The sequence below is a fragment of the Panthera uncia genome, assembly GCF_023721935.1.
Source record: "Panthera uncia isolate 11264 chromosome B2 unlocalized genomic scaffold, Puncia_PCG_1.0 HiC_scaffold_24, whole genome shotgun sequence".
NCBI lineage: Eukaryota > Metazoa > Chordata > Mammalia > Carnivora > Felidae > Panthera > Panthera uncia.
Window position 1 is genome coordinate 102,337,769 of NW_026057580.1, and position 21,126 is coordinate 102,358,894.

A 21,126-nucleotide genomic window follows, 5' to 3' on the forward strand; every position below is an offset into this window, starting at 1 on the left:
CAGTGTCTTATCAGAGGCCCAGACTCTGGGGTGGGGGGTGGGGGGGGGGAGATGATTGTGTTGTAGGTAACCAGAACCCTGTGTGAAATGGCTGTTTCTAAATAAAACAGGAAAGGATTTCAGTTGCTTACGAGTGTGATTTTTTAAAGGGGGCTGAAGAAAGACTCTGAAAAGCATTGCTGGTGTTTGGTCAAATTTGACGGAGTGTACAGGCGGCTCTTTTGACATTGACACTGATGCATATTATGGTTTCCATAAGAGGGATTAGAATTAAAGCATTTTTATTCTTCAGGGACCCATTCAGACAAAAATAGATTTGCTAATGCGAGACTTAGGAGTCCAGAATAACTTCTGTGCCGGGAAGGTTCTGTAAATGCATTTGCACATCGCTAAAGGTGTTTTTGTCGAGCTATTGGAGAGAATTTTTTGTATCTTTTTGAAGACCGATCAAAGATAGAATCAGAAAGTAATAGAAACTGTCAAATGATGATCTCATGTTAATATTCATCCTTAAACCTGGCCCCTGGCCTCAGGATTCTCTTGGATTTCCTCAATAATAAATACAATTATCAAATTGATTATAGATGATAAAATCAGATAATATAAGCTGAGGAAGCTACCATTCGTTAAGCACTTACTATCTATATGCCAGGCAGGCAGTGTGCTCAATGCTTTATATATGTCTTGTTCCTTCTCATAACAATCCTGTCGCTGCTACTGTTAATATCCTCATCTTGCAAATGAGGCCATTAAGCCTCATGGAAATTAAGTGCTGATTCCAAGGCCATTCGATGAGTATAAGAGAGAACTGAGATTTGAACCCAGGTCTTTTGTTCTGCCGCCTGTCGTATTCCCTCTATCACCCCCGGGCTACCCTTGTCACCAGTGACAGCCAGTGCTATAAGCCGTATCTCCCCGAATCCATTCAGTGATGACCCTGGGGCTCCTTTCCTCTCTCTCTCTCTCTCTCTCTCTCTCTCTCTCTCTCTCTCTCTCATAAGAGTGACTGTTGCTCATTCTGTTCAATAGTTCTTCACATCACTGCTTCCAGCAGTTTCTCCTCTATCAGCTGTGTTCACAGTCTCTGTTGGATTCACTTGGGTGCCGCATCGAGCCTCTCTGCTGACCAGGTTCGCTCACCTCCTCTCCACTCCAGGCCCACAGCCTGCCAAGACAGGCACCTCACTGGGCTGGGACCAGGCTGTGTGTCTGCTACAGATTTTCTGGAAGCTTCCTCCTTTCAGATCCTTGTGGTCCCTTAAAACGTTTGTAGGGATCGCCTATGAGTGTCTCCAGGACTGATGGAATACCCTCTGGTTGTTTAAGTCGAGTAGGATCTGGAGAAACCCTGGGGATGGAGGTTTATGTTTTCACTTCCCCTTTTACCTTGAAGCAAGAGGTTCACCGGGACAACATGTGCTAAGCATTGCTTGCAGGAACAATATGTCAAACTATAAGCTCTGAAAATTATTTTTGGAAAGACTTGTGAAGACCCACAAAATTGGGCAACCCATGTGGCTTAGGGGGTCAGCTCTCCTCCTGCCCAGTGGTGCCTATGCCAGTCCTCGGGCAGCCTGTGAGCTGGCCCTCTTCAGGTTTGTTATGTACCCCAACGGGGAGCTGCCCGGTGGTCTTCTGGAGTCTGGGAGTCCTTCTGTGACCATCAGCTCTCTACCAACATTCCCCTTTGACATGATACCCATGTTGCACAGTCTCTCACCAGAGATGATGGGAGTGACCCATGATTTACATCAGCCTGGATTTCTGGAAAATGCGATTCAGCCTGAATTCTGTAGTCCATTAATTGTTTTTTGTAACTCAGTGATTCTCATCCCTGGCGAAGCATTAGGATGCCCTGAAGAACTTTAGGAAATACTAAATGCTACATGACTTGTCCCCAAATTAAACTGGATGAGCTAGGGTTGGGGCTTGGCATCCACGTTCTCAAAAAGCATTGCAGGCAAGTGGACTGTGCAGTGAGCGGTGGAAAACTAGTGAGACAGAGGATGGAGAGACGTTGGAGGAGGGATTTTCGCTACTGCTAGGACCCCTGGTCATACAATTAGTATTGTTAGCAGTGCAAAACAAGTATAGCCAATAAACATACTAGGTGCTTACTGTGTGCGGGGAGTGTTCTAGGCATTTTTTTATAGAATGAAATTACCTTTGCATACTCCTTATAATAACTTAGGAGCTTGTTTCACTTTTACAGATGTGTATATGGAAGACTTTGAGGAGACAAAGCAATTTATTCAGAGCTGAATGATGCTTCTTGGGGATATTCTCTATTAAAAAGTGAGACGAAACCTTTTTGTGTAGGTATACATTGTATCTGGTTGTTCACATCATTTCCCTTATCATGGGAGACTTGGATGGCTCTTGGATGGTCAACGTGCCTTGGCTCTGCCACCGGAGACTGGCTATGAGATAGTAATCGGTTAAGAACCTTCAGATTCCAGGTCACATCTCCTGGCCTCCTGATTTTTCGTACTAGACGTCACATGAGTGTCCTGAAATGCATCTTTGCTGCAAATAGCTTGTATGATAGCAGAGATAGGTAGACTTTACTAGCATACCGCCCTGCAAAGACCCTGGTCATACACATACTCTGTAGTAAGGATACCGACTGTAACTCCCATGTACTTGGATTTAACACCTCTGCACCTTGGCACGCGATCTCTCACGTTATATTTGCCACCTCCTGGGGAGGTGTCCAATATGAAGGGCTAGATGGCTAGGGTGAGATTGAGGACATGGTATAATTTCGCTGGTTGCAAAGTCTGAGATCACTTGCTTTCTAGTCAGGGCATTTTAAAAACCATTAAACCATGAGTGTTTTGTTGGTGTTGGTTTTGATGTATAGTTCTCTAGGTTTTAATCCGTGTACAGAGCTACGTAAGCATGACCTCCATCAGGTTATAGACCAGCCACATGGAGTTAGAAGGCCTGGAGTGTTGCTGCAAATAGTCCCTACCGTGTCCTGTCCGTACCTCAGCAGCCTGGACAAGCTTGACTTTCTGTAAGCGTTTTAGCTCGATGCCAGCCTGAGCTAGCAATTTCTTGGCAGTTTGGAGACAGGCCTTTCTGAAAAATTTGACCAGCGATAGGAGTGGAAACATGTGGGGTGTGCCTTTACTTTTTTTCTACATTGACTGAGTATCGTAACCCTCGATCCTCAAAGAAAAGACTTAAGACAGGAGGCCGGAGTCCAAGCTCTAAAGACGTGAGTTGCTTTCTGAAAATAAATGAGATGATATGCCCTTATAGGCCTCCATAAATAAGAGATACTGCCCCATAGGGTGCTGCAGCCTGGGATCAGAAACTGGGGGTTCCCAGGGCAGGTGGAAGTGGGTGGCAAGGGAGACCTTGTCCTCTCTCCTGGCTCTAGATCATTCATCAGCCCTTCTCTGCCTTTTCCTTCTGAATTTGCAGCTTGAGCTCCAAGCCCAAAGGCCTTGGAGGGCTTTAGTCTGATTTCCTTCCCCACCTGGCACCCTCTACTGAGTCCCCCACGAGGCAGAGTGACCAGAAGTTCCTCTGGTGCCCGGGAGCCCATTCAGAGAGGCTTACTTTGATAACAGGGCTCCTCCTTTGATCTCCACAGCCAATAAGTTACCAACATCAGGTTTGAAGATTCTGACCGTTTTGTTTACTTTGTGCTATGAAAGCATAAGATCATAGGATGGAAAGTTCTACCTATATATCTGATAAAAATATGGTTATGCCCTAGGAGAATAAAAACTTGCTGTCTCCAAGTAAGGAAATGTGTGTAGCTTTTCTTTGCCCTTTCTGTACCTCTGCTACAAGCCCAAACATTTACAGCCTCTGTGTTCTACTAAACCTACCAACAATGGGCACTCAGGGATCTGCTGATGGAGAGAACAACAGGGTCCGGGGCACGCATGTCAACACTGGTCAGCCCTGTTCCTTCCTCTGTGCAGAAGGAAAGAAGTGAAGTCTTCTATAAGGGGGCCAGGGAGAAGGGGAGACAGGAAGGAAGAATGGGAGAAGGAAGAAAGGAAGGATATTGGAGCTAAGTCTCAGTGATGGTGGTGGGGAAGAGCTTTTTCTGGCAGAGGAAAGAACTGGCTGTAAAGGTCCCTAGCTGCCGACAGGTTGGTGTGTTTTGGGGCAGAGAGAAGGCTGTTGTGGCTGGCGATGGGTGTGGTTGGAGGGCAGGGCCTGGCTCCTGTTGAAGTATAGACCATGGTAAAGAGTGGATTATTTCATTCTTAGAGAAAATGGGTTTTAAGCAGAGGGCTAACATGGCCTGATTGATAAGGTTAGAAGAGCCCTCTGGTTGCCATCTGGGTAGAGGAGAAAATTTGTAAGCAGTGAAAAGATGTAAGAGTTCTCCCAAATGGCCCAGAGGGGCCAGTGGGAAGTGATCAAAACATTACATTGAGTCATGTTTCGAAGGCTGAGCCAATGGGACTGGTGAGTGGGTTGGTACAGATTGGGTAAGGGGTAGAGATGGATCAAGGATGACTCTTGGGCTTTGGAGCTCATAGGGGAAGGATGTGTTGTATAGCCAGATACAGAAGATAGGGAGGCAGCAACCTTGGGGCGGGGGGGGGGGGGGAGGGAGGTGAAATTGCAACAAATAAAAGAGTTCTGTTTGGACTGGCAAAGTGCAAGGTGCCTATAGATGTCTAAGCCCGGGTGCTAAGGAGTGAGTCAGTGGGTAGCCAAGTCTGGGGTTTGAGGGAACAGTCGGCATTCAAGTCATCCATTTATAGGAACTTTGTCTCTTTTGGAAACTTCTCCTGTTTCAAAACCATTAGTTGTTTGAGCTATCTTTGAACCCTGAGATTGATACCTGGACGACATGCAGACGTTTGTTGGGATTTCTCACATCCGTCCCGGGAAGACACATTCACATGAGGAGGTGATGAGAAGCTTCTGCAGCTATACTGACTGCGTTATGTTGGAATAGCTCTGAATATTTCTCTAGACTTAGGCAGTCATTTTTCTGAATTCTTTCAAGCAGATCCTCTTTATTAAGTCAGATAGAGATCTCACTTCCTAGTTCTGTGTGTTCCCCGTGGAATGCCGCACAATAATTAAGATCAAACAAATCATTAATCATATTCACATTTCAAAGATTCCTGAAAATAACCCAACATGAACACGCCAGGTGTTTGTGCTTGCGCGTCTTGTACATGAAAATCGGGCCCCGTTGTCCTTTTACTATGTACAACTAGCCAGTTAGAGTACAGTCATTGTGGACATCAAGTGGGTGACAGATCAAAAGACTACAGAACAAAAGGGACGGCTGATACCCCAGTATGGAAGAAGGAAAAAAACCCTATAGGCCCAAACCCACTTATTTGCTATTTTTGGATAAGTTTTCCCATTTGAACTGTCTCTGTCTTAAGTTCTACTTCTCCTTTTTTTTAAAAGTGTATTCATTCATTCATTCATTCATTCATTCATTCTCTACACCCAATGTGGGGCTTGATCTCTTGACCCTGAGATCAAAAGTCACATGCCCTTCTGACTGAGCCGGCCAGGTGCCCCTTACTTCTCCTTTTTATTCCAATTTCCTAAGTCACTTTTGCATTCTTCTAAAAAAAGATCAGCTTTCATCTACTCCAACTGGGACACTTACTTTTTCCTTAAGCTACTGTTCTCTCTAGATATCCTTGTGTTTCCAATATTTTTTTAAATTTTGTTGTGTTAGAAAGGCTGACTGTCTTCACTTTTTGTGAAGGTGATTTCCCCTGACTGACAAGCATTATCTCCTTGGAGGGGAGCCTTTGAATACACTGAGCACATCATAGGCTACCTCACGGGCTCAGATGTGTTGCTGGGTTGGTGTCTGGGGTACACGGTCAGTGCCCAGAGTATGTTGCTGGTGCTTGGGCTCTGCAAAAGCTGGTAGGTAGGTTTTTCAGACAGATGAGCAACAGATCCCCAAGCACCCTCTGGAAGAAACGATCTTCTGTCTTTCCTGCAGTGTCACAGGGTGTGACCCTGAGCAAATCTCTGGATTTCTCTGGGCTTTTGTTCCCTCTTCTGTAAGTGGGAATCAGTATAACCCACCTCCGAAATTTGAATTAAGTGAATAGGTGGGAAGCACTTAGCAGGTACCTGCTGCATAAAGGGAACTCTGGGACCTTTAGTTCCCACCCTAACCAGTCTGAATCTATATTCATCAGGAAACGATAATCATGTACTCTGAAAAGTGGCTGTTCATCAAGACAGATCAAGCTTCTGAAGCAAGCTAGACTGTAAAGATGAAGGGAAATTGACCATCAAGACGAAGTAGAGAAACAGTGCAGTGGTTCTCAAAGTATGGTTCCAGGACCTGCAGCGTCAGCATCACTTGGGAGCTTGTGCAATGCAGATTCTCAGAGTCACTGAATTGGAACCTCTGGGAGGGGACCCAGGCAATCTGTGTTTTAATAAGCTCTACAGACAATTCTGATGCACACTGAGGTTTGAGAACCACTGGTCTAAAGCAAACTCAACAGATACGGGGTGAGGAATTGTGGTGTGTGTTTCTGTGTGTGTGTGTGTGTGTGTGTGTGTGTGTGTGTGCGCGCGCGCACACACACACACACCAACGTATGTACAATGTTTGTAACTGCTGAAAGTGTAATTGAGCATGGTAATGTCAACAAAATCCCACCAAACAGGCAACTAATGACCTATTTTTCTTTGGTAGAGTTGTCTAAATAGACATATATCTGGAATGTTTGTTTTCAATGACTGTGCACTAAATTCGCTTTGGTTTTAAAACTACTGATTCATCAACTTTCTTCTTTTTTTTTTTTTTTTTCCCTAGGAAATTCCACTTACTTGGATGATCATGGGCCACCTCCTAGTAAGGTAAGGTCTTTGCTTATGGTTATACATCCCATTTCTCTTTTCTCAGTTCCTACAGCCTCCAACAACCCTAACCAGAGCCCTCCTGGCCATGAATTGTTTGCAAGAAAATAGTAGATGACAGATGTGAAGTTAATCTTTGATTTACAGTGAGGACAAAAAGGAAGCATATGAAGAGCGCCAAAATGGTGAGGGAGGAAGGGCCATTATTTTATCAACACCTGTAACTGTGCCAGGCGCTAGAGCCTTAGACTGACTTCAGATCTTTGGCGGCTTCTCCTGTTTGCTGCCCTGTTTGCCTCTGCATCCGTACTGGCCCGTGATCTGATGCCCACAGCCTGGCCTCCCCCTGCCTTTGGGCCTAGGGGCTACACTCATTTCTGCCCCTTTTCTCCCTGGGCTGCCTTAGTTGGGCTGCTCCATCAAAGGCTCAACCCCTTAGAACTGGCCTTCTCTTTTAGTGCCCTCTCAAGGCTGCCCTGGCCTGACCTGCGTGCCCACTTTTGTTTTCCTATATTAAGGGTCAGAATAGTCTGGTGACATGTTAGTGTAGTTCTCCGCCACTATTTACTTTCTTGTACTCAATGAACACTAAATGCCAAGATACCAGAAAATGGGAAAAATAAAGATAGTCTTTGACCACTTAAGATGATAACCTGCGAAGTACAGTTTCGAGTACGTAGTGAGAGGATAATCATCCCCTAACCTTCGAGGCTGGAAATTTAGCCCAAGGTCGGCTTTTGAGCTTGTGGGATTTGAAAAAGAACCCTATTATTTTTAAGACCACGGGTTTTGGAACAGGTATCGCTGGATTCATCGCTGGCTTTGCCACTTTCAGCGTGCGACGTTGGACAAATTACATGGAGCCTCGGTTTTTTGATGTGCAAAGTGGGATTAACAATACTACCCACGGTAGAGGACATCTAAAAGGATCAAATGAGCTGATATAGGACATTCAGCACCTGGCCTGCGCTAAGCATTAAAATAAAGAGTGGCTGGTGTTAACTAGACTGAAGCCACATTAAGGTTATTGATGAATGGTACGGTAGTATTTATCGCAGTTGTGACTGGCTCTACCACTTGGTCCCCTGAATATATATTGAGTGTCTGTGACACTGCAGGCATTGGGAATACAAATATGAAACAAGACAAGAGCAGCAGAACACAATAGCCCAAGCTCTAGAGGAGCAAAAGGATATAGAAGTGAGACACCCTCCGAGGGTAAGAGCCAGGATAGCTCATCTCAGTACCCTCACATCCCTGCAGTAGCACGTTGTGACTGTTCATTAAATTTCACTGAATTGGACCAGGGAATCCAGAGCTGGAATCTGAATTAGGTCCTGGCTCCCAGCCCAGGTTCCTTCCACTAGGCCAGTGTTCCCAAACTTTAGCTTGGATCAGGGTTTCCTGGAGGCTTATTGAAACACAACTGCTGGACCCAGACCCCTGAGTGTCTGATTCTGTAGGTCCTGAGAGAACCTACAGAAGGTTCTCTGTAGGGGGAGGGGGTAGGACCTGAGAACTTGCGTTTTGAACAAGCTCCTGGGTGATGCTGATGCTGCCGTTCTTGGGACCGTGTTTGAGAGCCACTGCTTTAAAGGCCACGAATATGAAGAAAACAATTTCCCTGAACATTTTCTATGTTGTTTTCACTGCTGATAGCCTAGAAAGAGTAGTATGGCTTATTATATGAAGGCTATTTCTTAATATAATGGTGACTCACTATTATAACCCTACTTATAGTGAAAACAAATTTTCTTTGGTCAGTAACCTGCCTGGGAGGGCAAATAAGTGGAGGTGGGGGAGAAGAATTGTATGGATGGTCTGCTAGGTTCCTGCACCACTAACTACTTCTGTCCCAAGTGGGGCCAGTTGAATTCTCCCTACCTTCTCTGCTCTGTAGGAAAAGGGGTTTGGGGCGGGGCGGGGAGGGGCGGGGGGCTCTGTGGGATCCATCAGCTGTTTCTCTCAATGCCATGTTGGGACATTATTTTGGGTTTCAGGATTGATAAATGGGGCTTTACCTAATCAGGAGACCCAGGCCCGCTTTATATAAACTTGCCTTCTTGAACTCAATCCTTGGTGACCACCTCATTAGTCTGCTTTGGGGCCTCACTCTTGCTAGGTTGGCCATCCCGCCTGCCTCTTCCCTACTATCTTTGATGCCTGGATTCTGCGTCTGCTGGACCCTCTCCCCTTGCCCCTGTGGAGCTTTCCCTGGATCTGCAGTCTCCCACCCCTGCCTTCTGGTCTTCACCCCTCTCCCCCCACCCCAGCCCAAGCTCCCTGTGACACCCAGAAACCATCAGGTCATATCAGATCATTTGAGACCACTTTCAGAGTAAATCCGGTTTTATAAACTCTGTTCCAAGTTTGAAATTGTGACTATAATCTCCTTCAACCAGCAGAAGTTTGTATGAGGCTGATTCTCTTACTATAAATGTATTTTCATTATCCAGGAGTGGAGTGGCAAAAGCGCTCTTGACTTTCTAAGCAGTAGCCAAAATAAGGAGAAGAATATAAAAATGAATAAAAATAATGTTGGTATGTTAACATCTTTTCACCCACACTCATTGCTGCTACCAGTATGGAAATGAATCCCAAGAGTGAGGAGGTCAGACTTCCAGATAAAGGTCCTTCGAGTGTCCCCTGAGGTGGGGCCTTGGTTAGTAAGGGCTTGTAGACCAGGGGTACGGGGACGTGGTGGCATCCAGGTGAGAAGGACTCACACGTGTGTGGCCTCTAGAATGTACCCCCAGCCTGGCAGGGGAGAGCAAAACTGACTGCAGACCCACCATTTTCATATTTGTTTAGCATCCAGAAATAACTTTTTGATGCCAAGATGGAAAGAGCTGTGATCCAGATAAAGTAAGATTTTCAAGTCCTGAAAATGTCCTGAGGTTTACGGGCGAGTTCTCATTTGATGAAAAGTTCATTCCCCAAGTTTCACATTCCACAAGTAATAGCCATTTAGGGAATGGGGTGTACACCACACAGCACATGCAGGGCACGGGTCTCCCTTCTCTCCAGCGTGTTCGTAAAAAAGAACCAAATGCCTCCGATTTTTTTTGTTGTTGTTGTTACTTGTTTTTAAAATCCACTGGAACCTCACAGCTCACCTCAGATTTTAATCTAAGTCATTATTTAAGGCAGATGTTAATCTTTTCTTTTGTTAACCACTTATGACCACCAAGCAGAACACGTGGCTTCAGGTTAGAGCCCAGCGAAGAATGAGCATGTAGATCTCTAATGAGTGAATTGGAAAGATGTTCTCTTTTTTTTTTTAATTTTTAAAAATTTATTTATTTAAATTCAAGTTAGTTAACATACAGTGTAGTATTGGTTTCAGGAGTAGAGCCCAGGGATTCATCAGTTCCGTAGAACACCCAGTGCTCAGCCCAACAAGTGCCCCCCTTAATGCCCATCATCCATTTAGCCCTCCCTCCCCCCACCTCCCCTCAGCAACCCTCAGAAGGATATTCTTGAGAACAAAACAGGCATGCGACAGCCAGGGTAGTGTGATCTCACTTCTTTTTATTTATTTATTTATTTATTTATTTATTTATTTATTTTTTAATATATGAAATTTACTGTCAAATTGGTTTCCATACAACACCCAGTGCTCATCCCAAAAGGTGCCCTCCTCAATACCCATCACCCACCCTGCCCTCCCTCCCACCCCCCATCAACCCTCAGTTTGTTCTCAGTTTTTAACAGTCTCTTATGCTTTGGCTCTCTCCCACTCTAACCTTTTTTTTTTTTTTTTCCTTCCCCTCCCCCATGGGTTTCTGTTACGTTTCTCAGGATCCACATAAGAGTGAAACCATATGGTATCTGTCTTTCTCTGTATGGCTTATTTCACTTAACATTACACTCTCCAGTTCCATCCATGTTGCTACAAAAGGCCATATTTCATTCTTTCTCATTGCCACGTAGTACTCCATTGTGTATATAAACCACAATTTCTTTATCCATTCATCAGTTGATGGACATTTAGGCTCTTTCCATAATTTGGCTATTGTTGAGAGTGCTGCTATAAACATTGGGGTACAAGTGCCCCTATGCATCAGTACTCCTGTATCCCTTGGATAAATTCCTAGCAGTGCTATTGCTGGGTCATAGGGTAGGTCTATTTTTAATTTTCTGAGGAACCTCCACACTGCTTTCCAGAGCGGCTGCACCAATTTGCATTCCCACCAACAGTGCAAGAGGGTTCCTGTTTCTCCACATCCTCTCCAGCATCTATAGTCTCCTGATTTCTTCATTTTGGCCACTCTGACTGGCGTGAGGTGGTATCTGAGTGTGGTTTTGATTTGTATTTCCCTGATAAGGAGCGACGTTGAACATCTTTTCATGTGCCTGTTGGCCATCCGGATGTCTTCTTTAGAGAAGTGTCTATTCATGTTTTCTGCCCATTTCTTCACTGGGTTATTTGTTTTTCGGGTGTGGAGTTTGGTGAGCTCTTTATAGATTTTGGATACTAGCCCTTTGTCCGATGTGTCATTTGCAAATATCTTTTCCCATTCCATTGGTTGCCTTTTAGTTTTGTTGGTTGTTTCCTTTGCTGTGCAGAAGCTTTTTATCTTCATAAGGTCCCAGTAATTCACTTTTGCTTTTAATTCCCTTGCCTTTGGGGATGTGCCGAGTAAGAGACTGCTACGGCTGAGGTCAGAGAGGTCTTTTCCTGCTTTCTCCTCTAAGGTTTTGATGGTTTCCTGTCTCACATTCAGGTCCTTTATCCATTTTGAGTTTATTTTTGTGAATGGTGTGAGAAAGTGGTCTAGTTTCAACCTTCTGCATGTTGCTGTCCAGTTCTCCCAGCACCATTTGTTAAAGAGACTGTCTTTTTTCCATTGGATGTTCTTTCCTGCTTTGTCAAAGATGAGTTGGCCATACGTTTGTGGGTCTAGTTCTGGGGTTTCTATTCTATTCCATTGGTCTATGTGTCTGTTTTTATGCCAATACCATGCTGTCTTGATGATTACAGCTTTGTAGTAGAGGCTAAAGTCTGGGATTGTGATGCCTCCTGCTTTGGTCTTCTTCTTCAAAATTACTTTGGCTATTCGGGGCCTTTTGTGGTTCCATATGAATTTTAGGATTGCTTGTTCTAGTTTCGAGAAGAATGCTGGTGCAATTTTGATTGGGATTGCATTGAATGTGTAGATAGCTTTGGGTAGTATTGACATTTTGACAATATTTATTCTTCCAATCCATGAGCAGGGAATGTCTTTCCATTTCTTTATATCTTCTTCAATTACCTGCATAAGCTTTCTATAGTTTTCAGCATACAGATCTTTTACATCTTTGGTTAGATTTATTCCTAGGTATTTTATGCTTCTTGGTGCAATTGTGAATGGGATCAGTTTCTTCATTTGTCTTTCTGTTGCTTCATTGTTAGTGTATAAGAATGCAACTGATTTCTGTACATTGATTTTGTATCCTGCAACTTGGCTGAATTCATGTATCAGTTCTAGCAGACTTTTGGTGGAGTCTATCGGATTTTCCATGTATAATATCATGTCATCTGCAAAAAGCGAAAGCTTGACTTCATCTTTGCCAATTTTGATGCCTTTGATTTCCTTTTGTTGTCTGATTGCTGATGCTAGAACTTCCAGCACTATATTAAACAACAGCGGTGAGAGTGGGCATCCCTGTCGTGTTCCTGATCTCAGGGAAAAAGCTCTCAGTTTTTCCCCGTTGAGGATGATGTTAGCTGTGGGCTTTTCATAAATGGCCTTTATGATCTTTAAGTATGTTCCTTCTATCCCGACTTTCTCAAGGGTTTTTATTAAGAAAGGGTGCTGGATTTTGTCAAAGGCCTTTTCTGCATCGATTGACAGGATCATATGGTTCTTCTCTTTTTTTTTGTTAATGTGATGTATCACGTTGATCGATTTGCGAATGTTGAACCAGCCCTGCATCCCAGGAATGAATCCCACCTGATCATGGTGAATAATTCTTTTTATATGCTGTTGAATTCGATTTGCTAGTATCTTATTGAGAATTTTTGCATCCATATTCATCAGAGATATTGGCCTGTAGTTCTCTTTTTTTACTGGGTCTCTGTCTGGTTTAGGAATCAAAGTAATACTGGCTTCATAGAATGAGTCTGGAAGTTTTCCTTCCCTTTCTTTTTCTTGGAATAGCTTGAGAAGGATAGGTATTATCTCTGCTTTAAACGTCTGGTAGAACTCCCCTGGGAAGCCATCTGGTCCTGGACTCTTATTTGTTGGGAGATTTTTGATAACCGATTCAATTTCTTCGCTGGTTATGGGTCTGTTCAAGCTTTCTATTTCCTCCTGATTGAGTTTTGGAAGAGAGTGGGTGTTTAGGAATTTGTCCATTTCTTCCAGGTTGTCCAATTTGTTGGCATATAATTTTTCATAGTATTCCCTGATAATTGTTTGTATCTCTGAGGGATTGGTTGTAATAATTCCATTTTCATTCATGATTTTATCTATTTGGGTCATCTCCCTTTTCTTTTTGAGAAGCCTGGCTAGAGGTTTGTCAATTTTGTTTATTTTTTCAAAAAACCAACTCTTGGTTTCGTTGATCTGCTCTACAGTTTTTTTAGATTCTTTATTGTTTATTTCTGCTCTGATCTTTATTATTTCTCTTCTTCTGCTGGGTTTAGGCTGCCTTTGCTGTTCTGCTTCTATTTCCTTTAGGTGTGCTGTTAGATTTTGTATTTGGGATTTTTCTTGTTTCTGGAGATAGGCCTGGATTGCAATGTATTTTCCTCTCAGGACTGCCTTCGCTGCGTCCCAAAGCGTTTGGATTGTTGTATTTTCATTTTCGTTTGTTTCCATATATTTTTTAATTTCTTCTCTAATTGCCTGGTTGACCCACTCATTCGTTAGTAGGGTGTTCTTTAACCTCCATGCTTTTGGAGGTTTTCCAGACTTTTTCCTGTGGTTGATTTCAAGCTTCATAGCATTGTGGTCTGAAAGTATGCATGGTATAATTTCAATTCTTGTAAACTTATGAAGGGCTGTTTTGTGACCCAGTATATGATCTATCTTGGAGAATGTTCCATGTGCACTCGAGAAGAAAGTATATTCTGTGGCTTTGGGATGCAGAGTTCTAAATATATCTGTCAAGTCCATCTGATCCAATGTATCATTCAGGGCCCTTGTTTCTTTATTGACTGTGTGTCTAGATGATCTATCCATTTCTGTAAGTGGGGTGTTAAAGTCCCCTGCAATGACCACATTCTTATCAATAAGGTTGCTTATGTTTATGAGTAATTGTTTTATATATCTGGGGGCTCCGGTATTTGGCGCATAGACATTTATAATAGTTAGCTCTTCCTGATGGATAGACCCTGTGATTATTATATAATGCCCTTCTTCATCTCTTGTTACAGCCTTTAATTTAAAGTCTAGTTTGTCTGATATAAGTATGGCTACTCCAGCTTTCTTTTGGCTTCCAGTAGCATGATAAATAGTTCTCCATCCCCTCACTCTTCAATCTAAAGGTGTCCTCAGATCTAAAATGAGTCTCTTGTAGACAGCAAATAGATGGGTCTTGTTTTTTTATCCATTCTGATACCCTATGTCTTTTGGTTGGCGCATTTAATCCATTTACATTCAGTGTTATTATAGAAAGATACGGGTTTAGAGTCATTGTGATGTCTGTATGTTTTATGCTTGTAGCGATGTCTCTGGTACTTTGTCTCACAGGATCCCCCTTAGGATCTCTTGTAGGGCTGGTTTCGTGGTGACAAATTCCTTCAGTTTTTGTTTGTTTGGGAAGACCTTTATCTCTCCTTCTATTCTAAATGACAGACTTGCTGGATAAAGGATTCTCGGCTGCATATTTTTTCTGTTTAGCACACTGTAGATATCGTGCCAAGCCTTTCTGGCCTGCCAAGTTTCAAAGGAGAGATCAGTCACGAGTCTTATAGGTCTCCCTTTATATGTGAGGGCACGTTTATCCCTTGCTGCTTTCAGAATTTTCTCTTTATCCTTGTATTTTGCCAGTTTCACTATGATATGTCGTGCAGAAGATCGATTCAAGTTACGTCTGAAGGGAGTTCTCTGTGCCTCTTGGATTTCAATGCCTTTTTCCTTCCCCAGTTCAGGGAAGTTCTCAGCTATAATTTCTTCAAGTACCCCTTCAGCACCTTTCCCTCTCTCTTCCTCCTCTGGGATACCAATTATGCGTATATTATTTCTTTTTAGTGTATCACTTAGTTCTCTAATTTTCCCCTCATACTCCTGGATTTTTTTATCTCTCTTTCTTTCAGCTTCCTCTTTCTCCATAACTTTATCTTCTAGTTCACCTATTCTCTCCTCTGCCTCTTCAAGCCGAGCTGTCGTGGTTTCCATTTTGTTTTGCATTTCGTTTAAAGCGTTTTTCAGCTCCTCGTGACTGTTCCTTAGTCCCTTGATCTCTGTGGCAAGAGATTCTCTGCTGTCCTGTATACTGTTTTCAAGCCCAGCGATTAATTTTATGACTATTATTCTAAATTCACTTTCTGTTATATTATTTAAATCCTTTTTGATCAGTTCATTAGCTGTTGTTATTTCCTGGAGATTCTTCTGAGGGGAATTCTTCCGTTTGGTCATTTTGGATAGTCCTTGGAGTGGTGAGGACCTGCAGGGCACTTCCCCCGTGCTGTGGTGTATAACTGGAGTTGGTGGGCGGGGCCGCAGTCCAACCTGATGTCTGCCCCCAGCCCACCGCTGGGGCCACAGTCAGAGTGGTGTGTGCCTTCTCTTCCCCTCTCCTAGGGGCGGGATTCACTGTGGGGTGGCGTGGCCCGTCTGGGCTACTTGCACACTGCCAGGCTTGTGTTGCTGGGGATCTGGCGTATTAGCTGGGGTGGGTAGGCAAGGTGCACGGGGGCTGGAGGGGCGGGCTTAGCTCGCTTCTCCTTAGGTGATCCACTTCAGGAGGGGCCCTGTGGCAGCGGGAGGGAGTCAGATCCGATGGCGGAGGTTTGGCTCCGCAGAAGCACAGAGTTGGGTGTTTGCGCTGCGCGAGCAAGTTCCCTGGCAGGAACTGGTTCCCTTTGGGATTTTGGCTGGGGGATGGGCGGGGGAGATGGCGCTGGCGAGCGCCTTTGTTCCCCGCCAAGCTGAGGTCTGCCGTCCGGGGGCTCAGCAGCTCTCCCTCCCTTTGTCCTCCAGCCTTCCCGCTTTCCGAGCAGAGCTGTTAACTTATGACCTCCCAGACGCTAAGTCGCGCTTGCTGTCGGAACACAGTCCGGCCGGCCCCTCCGCTTTTGCCGGCCAGACTCGGGGGCTCCGCTTGGCCGGCGAGCCGCCCCTCCGCCCCGGCTCCCTCCCGCCAGTCCGTGGAGCGCGCACCGCCTCGCCGCCCTTCCTACCCTCTTCCGTGGGCCTCTCGTCTGCGCTTGGCTCCGGAGACTCCGTTCTGCTAATCCTCTGGCGGTTTTCTGGGTTCTTTAGGCAGGTGTAGGTGGAATCTAAGTGATCAGCAGGACGCGCGGTGAGCCCAGCGTCCTCCTACGCCGCCATCTTCCGGAACCTCTCCAGGAGAGCTCTCTGATCTCACTTCTTTTAAAGTTATATGTCTGTGGGGGCACCTGGGTGGCTCTGTGATTTAAGTGCCTGGCTGTTGGTTTCAGCTCAGGTCATGATCTCATGGTTTGTGAGATTGAGCCCCACATCAGGCCTTGCATTGGCAGTGATGAGCCTGCTTGGGATCCTCTCTCTCTCTCTCTCTCTCTCTCTCTCTCTCTCCCTCTCTCTCTCTCTCTCTCTCCCCCTCCTCTGCTCGTGCATGCGTACTCTCTCTCTCTCTCTCTCTCTCTCTCTCTTAAATAAACATTTAAAAGGTTAAAAAAATAATAAACCTGTGTGTATATGACTGTACGGAGAAAAGTCTGGAAGGGGTAATAGTGTTTTCTCTGGATGGTAAGATTTGAAAAGCATTTTACTCTTTTCTTTATACTTTTCTGTATACTTTTGCATTCATTAAAGTAATGCCTGTTCAATCTAAACATCAAGGGAGAAAGTCCTTATGTGAGATAAGATTAGGTAGGGTTGGGCTGAAAAGCCTTTGGTGCTCGGGCCTCTGCAGGGTCGTCTGCAGTTTCAATGACGCCTGAGAGCAGCCTGACCTCTGAAGGTTGACGTCTTCTCCTCCTGTTCCACGCCCTGGACCGTGGGCCCCTGACGCGCAGCGGGCGACAGCAGCAGGAATTCTGGTGGTAGCAAATAGGATGCAGTAATTTCACATATGTTGGCATCTCAAACCTGATAGATAGAAAAGCTGTCCTAAGCGACCCAAGGAAAATAAAACCACTATCCATAGCTGATGTCTGTCATTTCCTATGTGGCAAGCAGTCTGCTAAGCGCTCTGCAAAGTGCAAGTTCAGTCTCCGTAAAACCCTATAAAAGAGGAAGTCATTTTCTTTAAATTGAAGTATAGTTGACATGCAATATTATATTAGTTTTAGGGGCACAACCTGGTGATTTGAACTTGTACACATTATGCAGTACTCACCATGGTAAATGGAGTTATCGTCTGGCACTTATATTCCCTATGCCGAACTTTATATACCTGTGACTTATTTATTCTATAGTTGGAAGTTTGAACCTCTTAATCCCCTTCACAGATTTCATCCCTGCCCCCACCCCTTCCCTCTGGCAACCACTGGTTTGTTCCCTTTGTTCGGGGTCTATTTTTGTTTTGTTTGTTCACTTGTTTTGTTTTTAGATTATATATATAAACGTAATTATACAATATCTGTCTTTCCTGCTTGACTTATTTCACTTTGAGTTGGCACAATGTCCAATGGCCTCTCTGTCCATCCATATTGTCACAAAGGGCAAGATTTCATTCTTTTTTATGGCGGAGTAATATTCCAGTGTGTGTGTGTGTGTGTGTGTGTGTGTGTACACACATATATATTATGTTTACCCATTTATCTATATATGGACACAGGTTGCTTCCATATCCCGGCTATTATAAATAATGCTGCAATAAACATAGGGGTACATATATCCCTTTGAATTAATGCTTTTGTTTTCTTGGGATAAATACCCAGAACTGGAATTGATGGATCATATGATATTTCTGTTTTTAATTTTTTGAGCAACCTCCATACTCTTTTCCACAGCAGCTGCACCAATTTACATTCCCACCAACAATGCACAAGGATTCCCTGGTCTTCACGTTCTCACCAACACTTGTTATTTCTTGTCTTTATGGTCATTCACACATGAATGGTGTGAGGTGTTATTGTTTTGATTTGCATTTCCCTGACGATTAGTGATACTGAGCATTTTTTTCATGTGTCTGTTGGCCATCTATATGTTTTCCTTGGAAAAAATGTCTATGCAGGTCCTCTGCCCATTTTTAAATTGGTTGCTGTTTTTGGTTTTTTTGTTTTGTTTTTTTTTTTTTTTTTGGTGTTGTATGCATTCTTTATATGTTTGGGATATTAAGCCCTTATTAGATATATCATTTGTAAATATCTTCCCCCATTCACTAGGTTGTCTTTTCATTTTGTTGATGATTTCCTTGCAAAAGGTCTTTAGTTTGATGTCCCAATTACTTTTTGATTTTGTTGCCCTTGCCTGAGGAGACAGACCCAAAAAACTACTGCTAATCCTGATGCCCAAGAGTCTATTCCTTATGCCTTATTTGGAGAGACTTGTGGTTTCAGGCCTTACATTTAGGTCTTTAATCCATTTTGAGTTTATTTTTGTGTATGGTGTAAGAAAATGGTCTAGTTTCATTCTTTTGCATGTAGCTGTCCAGTTTTCCCAACACCATTTATTAAAGAGATATCTTTTCCCCAATGTATATTCTTGCCTCCTATGTTGTAGATGTATTGACCATACAAGGGTGGGTTTATTTCTGAGCTATCTTTTCTGTTCTGTTAATCTATGTATCTATTTTTGTGCCAGTAGCATACTGTTTTTATTACTATAGTTTTATAAGATAGTTTGATATTGAGGAGTGTGATGTCTTCACTTTGTTCTTCTTGATCAAGATTGCTTTGGCTGTTCAGGGTCTTTTGTGGTTCTATACAGATTGTAGGACTGTTTGTTCTAGTTCTGTGAACAATGCTGTTGGTATCTTGGTATGGATTGCATCAACTCTGTAGTTTGCTTTGGGTCGTGTGGACATTTTAGCAGTATTAATTCTCCCAATCCATGAGCATGGTATATTTTCCCTTAAGTTTCATCTTCAGTTTCTTTTATCAGGTGTCTTACAGTTTTCAGAGTACAGGTCATTCACCTCCTTGATTAAACTTATTCTTATATATTGTACTCTTTTGATGTAATTGTAAATGGGATTGTTTCCTTAATTTCTCTTTCTGCTAGTATGTTTTTAGTGTATAGAAACACAACAGCACTCTGTATAGTAATTTTGAATCCTGCAACTTTAATGAATTCATTTATTCATTCTAATAGTGTTTTGGTGGAGTCTTCAGAGTTTTCTGTATATTATTACCATGTCCTCTGCAATTAGTGACAGTTTTACTTCTTCCTTACCAATGTGGATGCCTTTTATTCCTTTTTCTTTGTCTGATTGCTGTGGCTAGGACTTCCAATACTATGTTGAATAAAACTGGTGATAGTAGGCACCCTTGTCTTGTTCCTGATCTTAGAGGAAAAGCATATAGCTTTTCACTGTTGAATATGGTGTTAGCTATGGATTTGTCATACGTGGCATTTATTATGTTGAGGTATGTTCCCTCTTTACCCACTTTGTTGAAAGTTTTTATGATCATATGATTTTTATCCTTCATTTTGTTAATGTGCTATATCACTTTGATTGAGTTACAGATATTGAACCGTATTGGCATGCTTGCAGTAAATCCCACTTTATCATGGTGATCACTTGATCCTTTTAATATACTGTTGAATTCAGGTTGCTAATATTTTGTTGAGGAATTTTGCATCTGTGTTCATCAGGGATATTGGCTTGTAATGCTTTTCTTTTTTCTTTTCTTTCGTTTTTTTCTTTTCAGTGTCTTTATCTGGCTTTGGTATCAGGGTAATGCTGCTCTATAGAATAAATTTGGAAGCATTGTTTCTTTCTGAATTTTTTTTTGAGATAGTTTGAGAAGGATAGGTATTACCTCCTCTTTAAATGTTTGATAGAATTTTCCTGTGAAGCATCTGGTCCTGGACTTTTGTTTTTTGGAAGTTTTTTTTTATTTCTGGCTCAATTTCATTACTAGTAACTGGTCCATTCAGTTGCTCTATTTCTTCCTGATTCAGTCTTGGAAGGTTGTATGTTTGAAGAATTTATCTCTTCTTTGAGGTTGTCTAATTTGTTGGCATATAATTTTTTATAATAGTCTCTTATAATCCTTTGTATTTCTATGATGTTGGTTGTTACTCCTCCTCTTCTTTTTCTGACTTTATTTATTTGAGTTCTCTCTTTTTTCTTCTTGAGTCTGACTAAATGTTTATCACTTGTGTTTATCTTTTCAAAGAACCAGCTCTTTTGTTTCAGTGATCTTTTGTATTTTTTTTTTTTTAGCCTCTATTTCACTTATTTCATTCTGATCATTATTATTTTCTTCCTTCTACTAACTTTGGGCTCTGTTTGTTCTTCCTTTTCTTATTCCTTTAAGGGTAAGTTTTGATTGTTTATTTGAAATTTTTCTTGTTTCTTGAGTTAGGCCTGTATTGCTATAAACTTCCCTCTTAGAACTATTTTTGCTATGTCCCAAAGATTTTGGAGTGTTTCCATTTTCATTTGTCTCAGGGTATTTTTTGATTTCCAAAAAAGGAAGTAATCTTGTAATCCTTATTTTATAGATAAGGAAAACTAGATCATAGAGAGAGAGGCTGAATAACTTGCCAAAGGTCATGTAGTAAGTATTAGAGTTGGGATCCCAGCCCAAGGCTGTAGTTTTTTCCAGGATTTATTTTAACCATTTCAAGATTACTTATTTAAGTGGAAATGCAATAATTTTTTTAACCTTATTTCTGGAATTTTACTCTTTCATATAAGGTATCTTGTACCTTAACTAGTACAATAAACAAGTTTTAACTCAGTATACCAGAAGAAAAATAGTCATCACTACCATTTGAGTTCTCATTCCAGTACATTATCAGTTATCAGTCCAGTAAGTTTTTAAATTTCTATCTCGTCTTTTTCCTTCCACTTTTGTATGCATATATACCTTCAGAATTCGTCCATTTACAAACTGCATATAGAGTAAATTTTGGTGTACAAACATCATAAAAGGTGAAAGAACTCTGTTTCGCATTCATGTAGCAAAATGAGATGGTCTAGGTTCTTGTTGCAAAATATTGTCTGACAAAGTCCTTCCTCTTGATGACCTACTGCACGAAA

The 21,126-nt window shown here is 42.6% G+C and overlaps 1 protein-coding gene across 1 annotated transcript in view; it reads left to right on the forward strand.

Moving 5' to 3' along the window:
- Window positions 1-4,046: 4,046 nt before the first annotated feature.
- The window catches only part of UST (uronyl 2-sulfotransferase), a 193,033-nt gene continuing 175,953 nt past the window's right edge, over window positions 4,047-21,126 (forward strand). Inside the window, exons 1-2 of the mRNA XM_049654668.1 lie at window positions 4,047-4,115; window positions 6,718-6,834. Of these exons, the coding sequence (XP_049510625.1) occupies window positions 4,047-4,115; window positions 6,718-6,834 (186 nt within the window). The remainder of the gene's footprint in view (window positions 4,116-6,717; window positions 6,835-21,126) is intronic.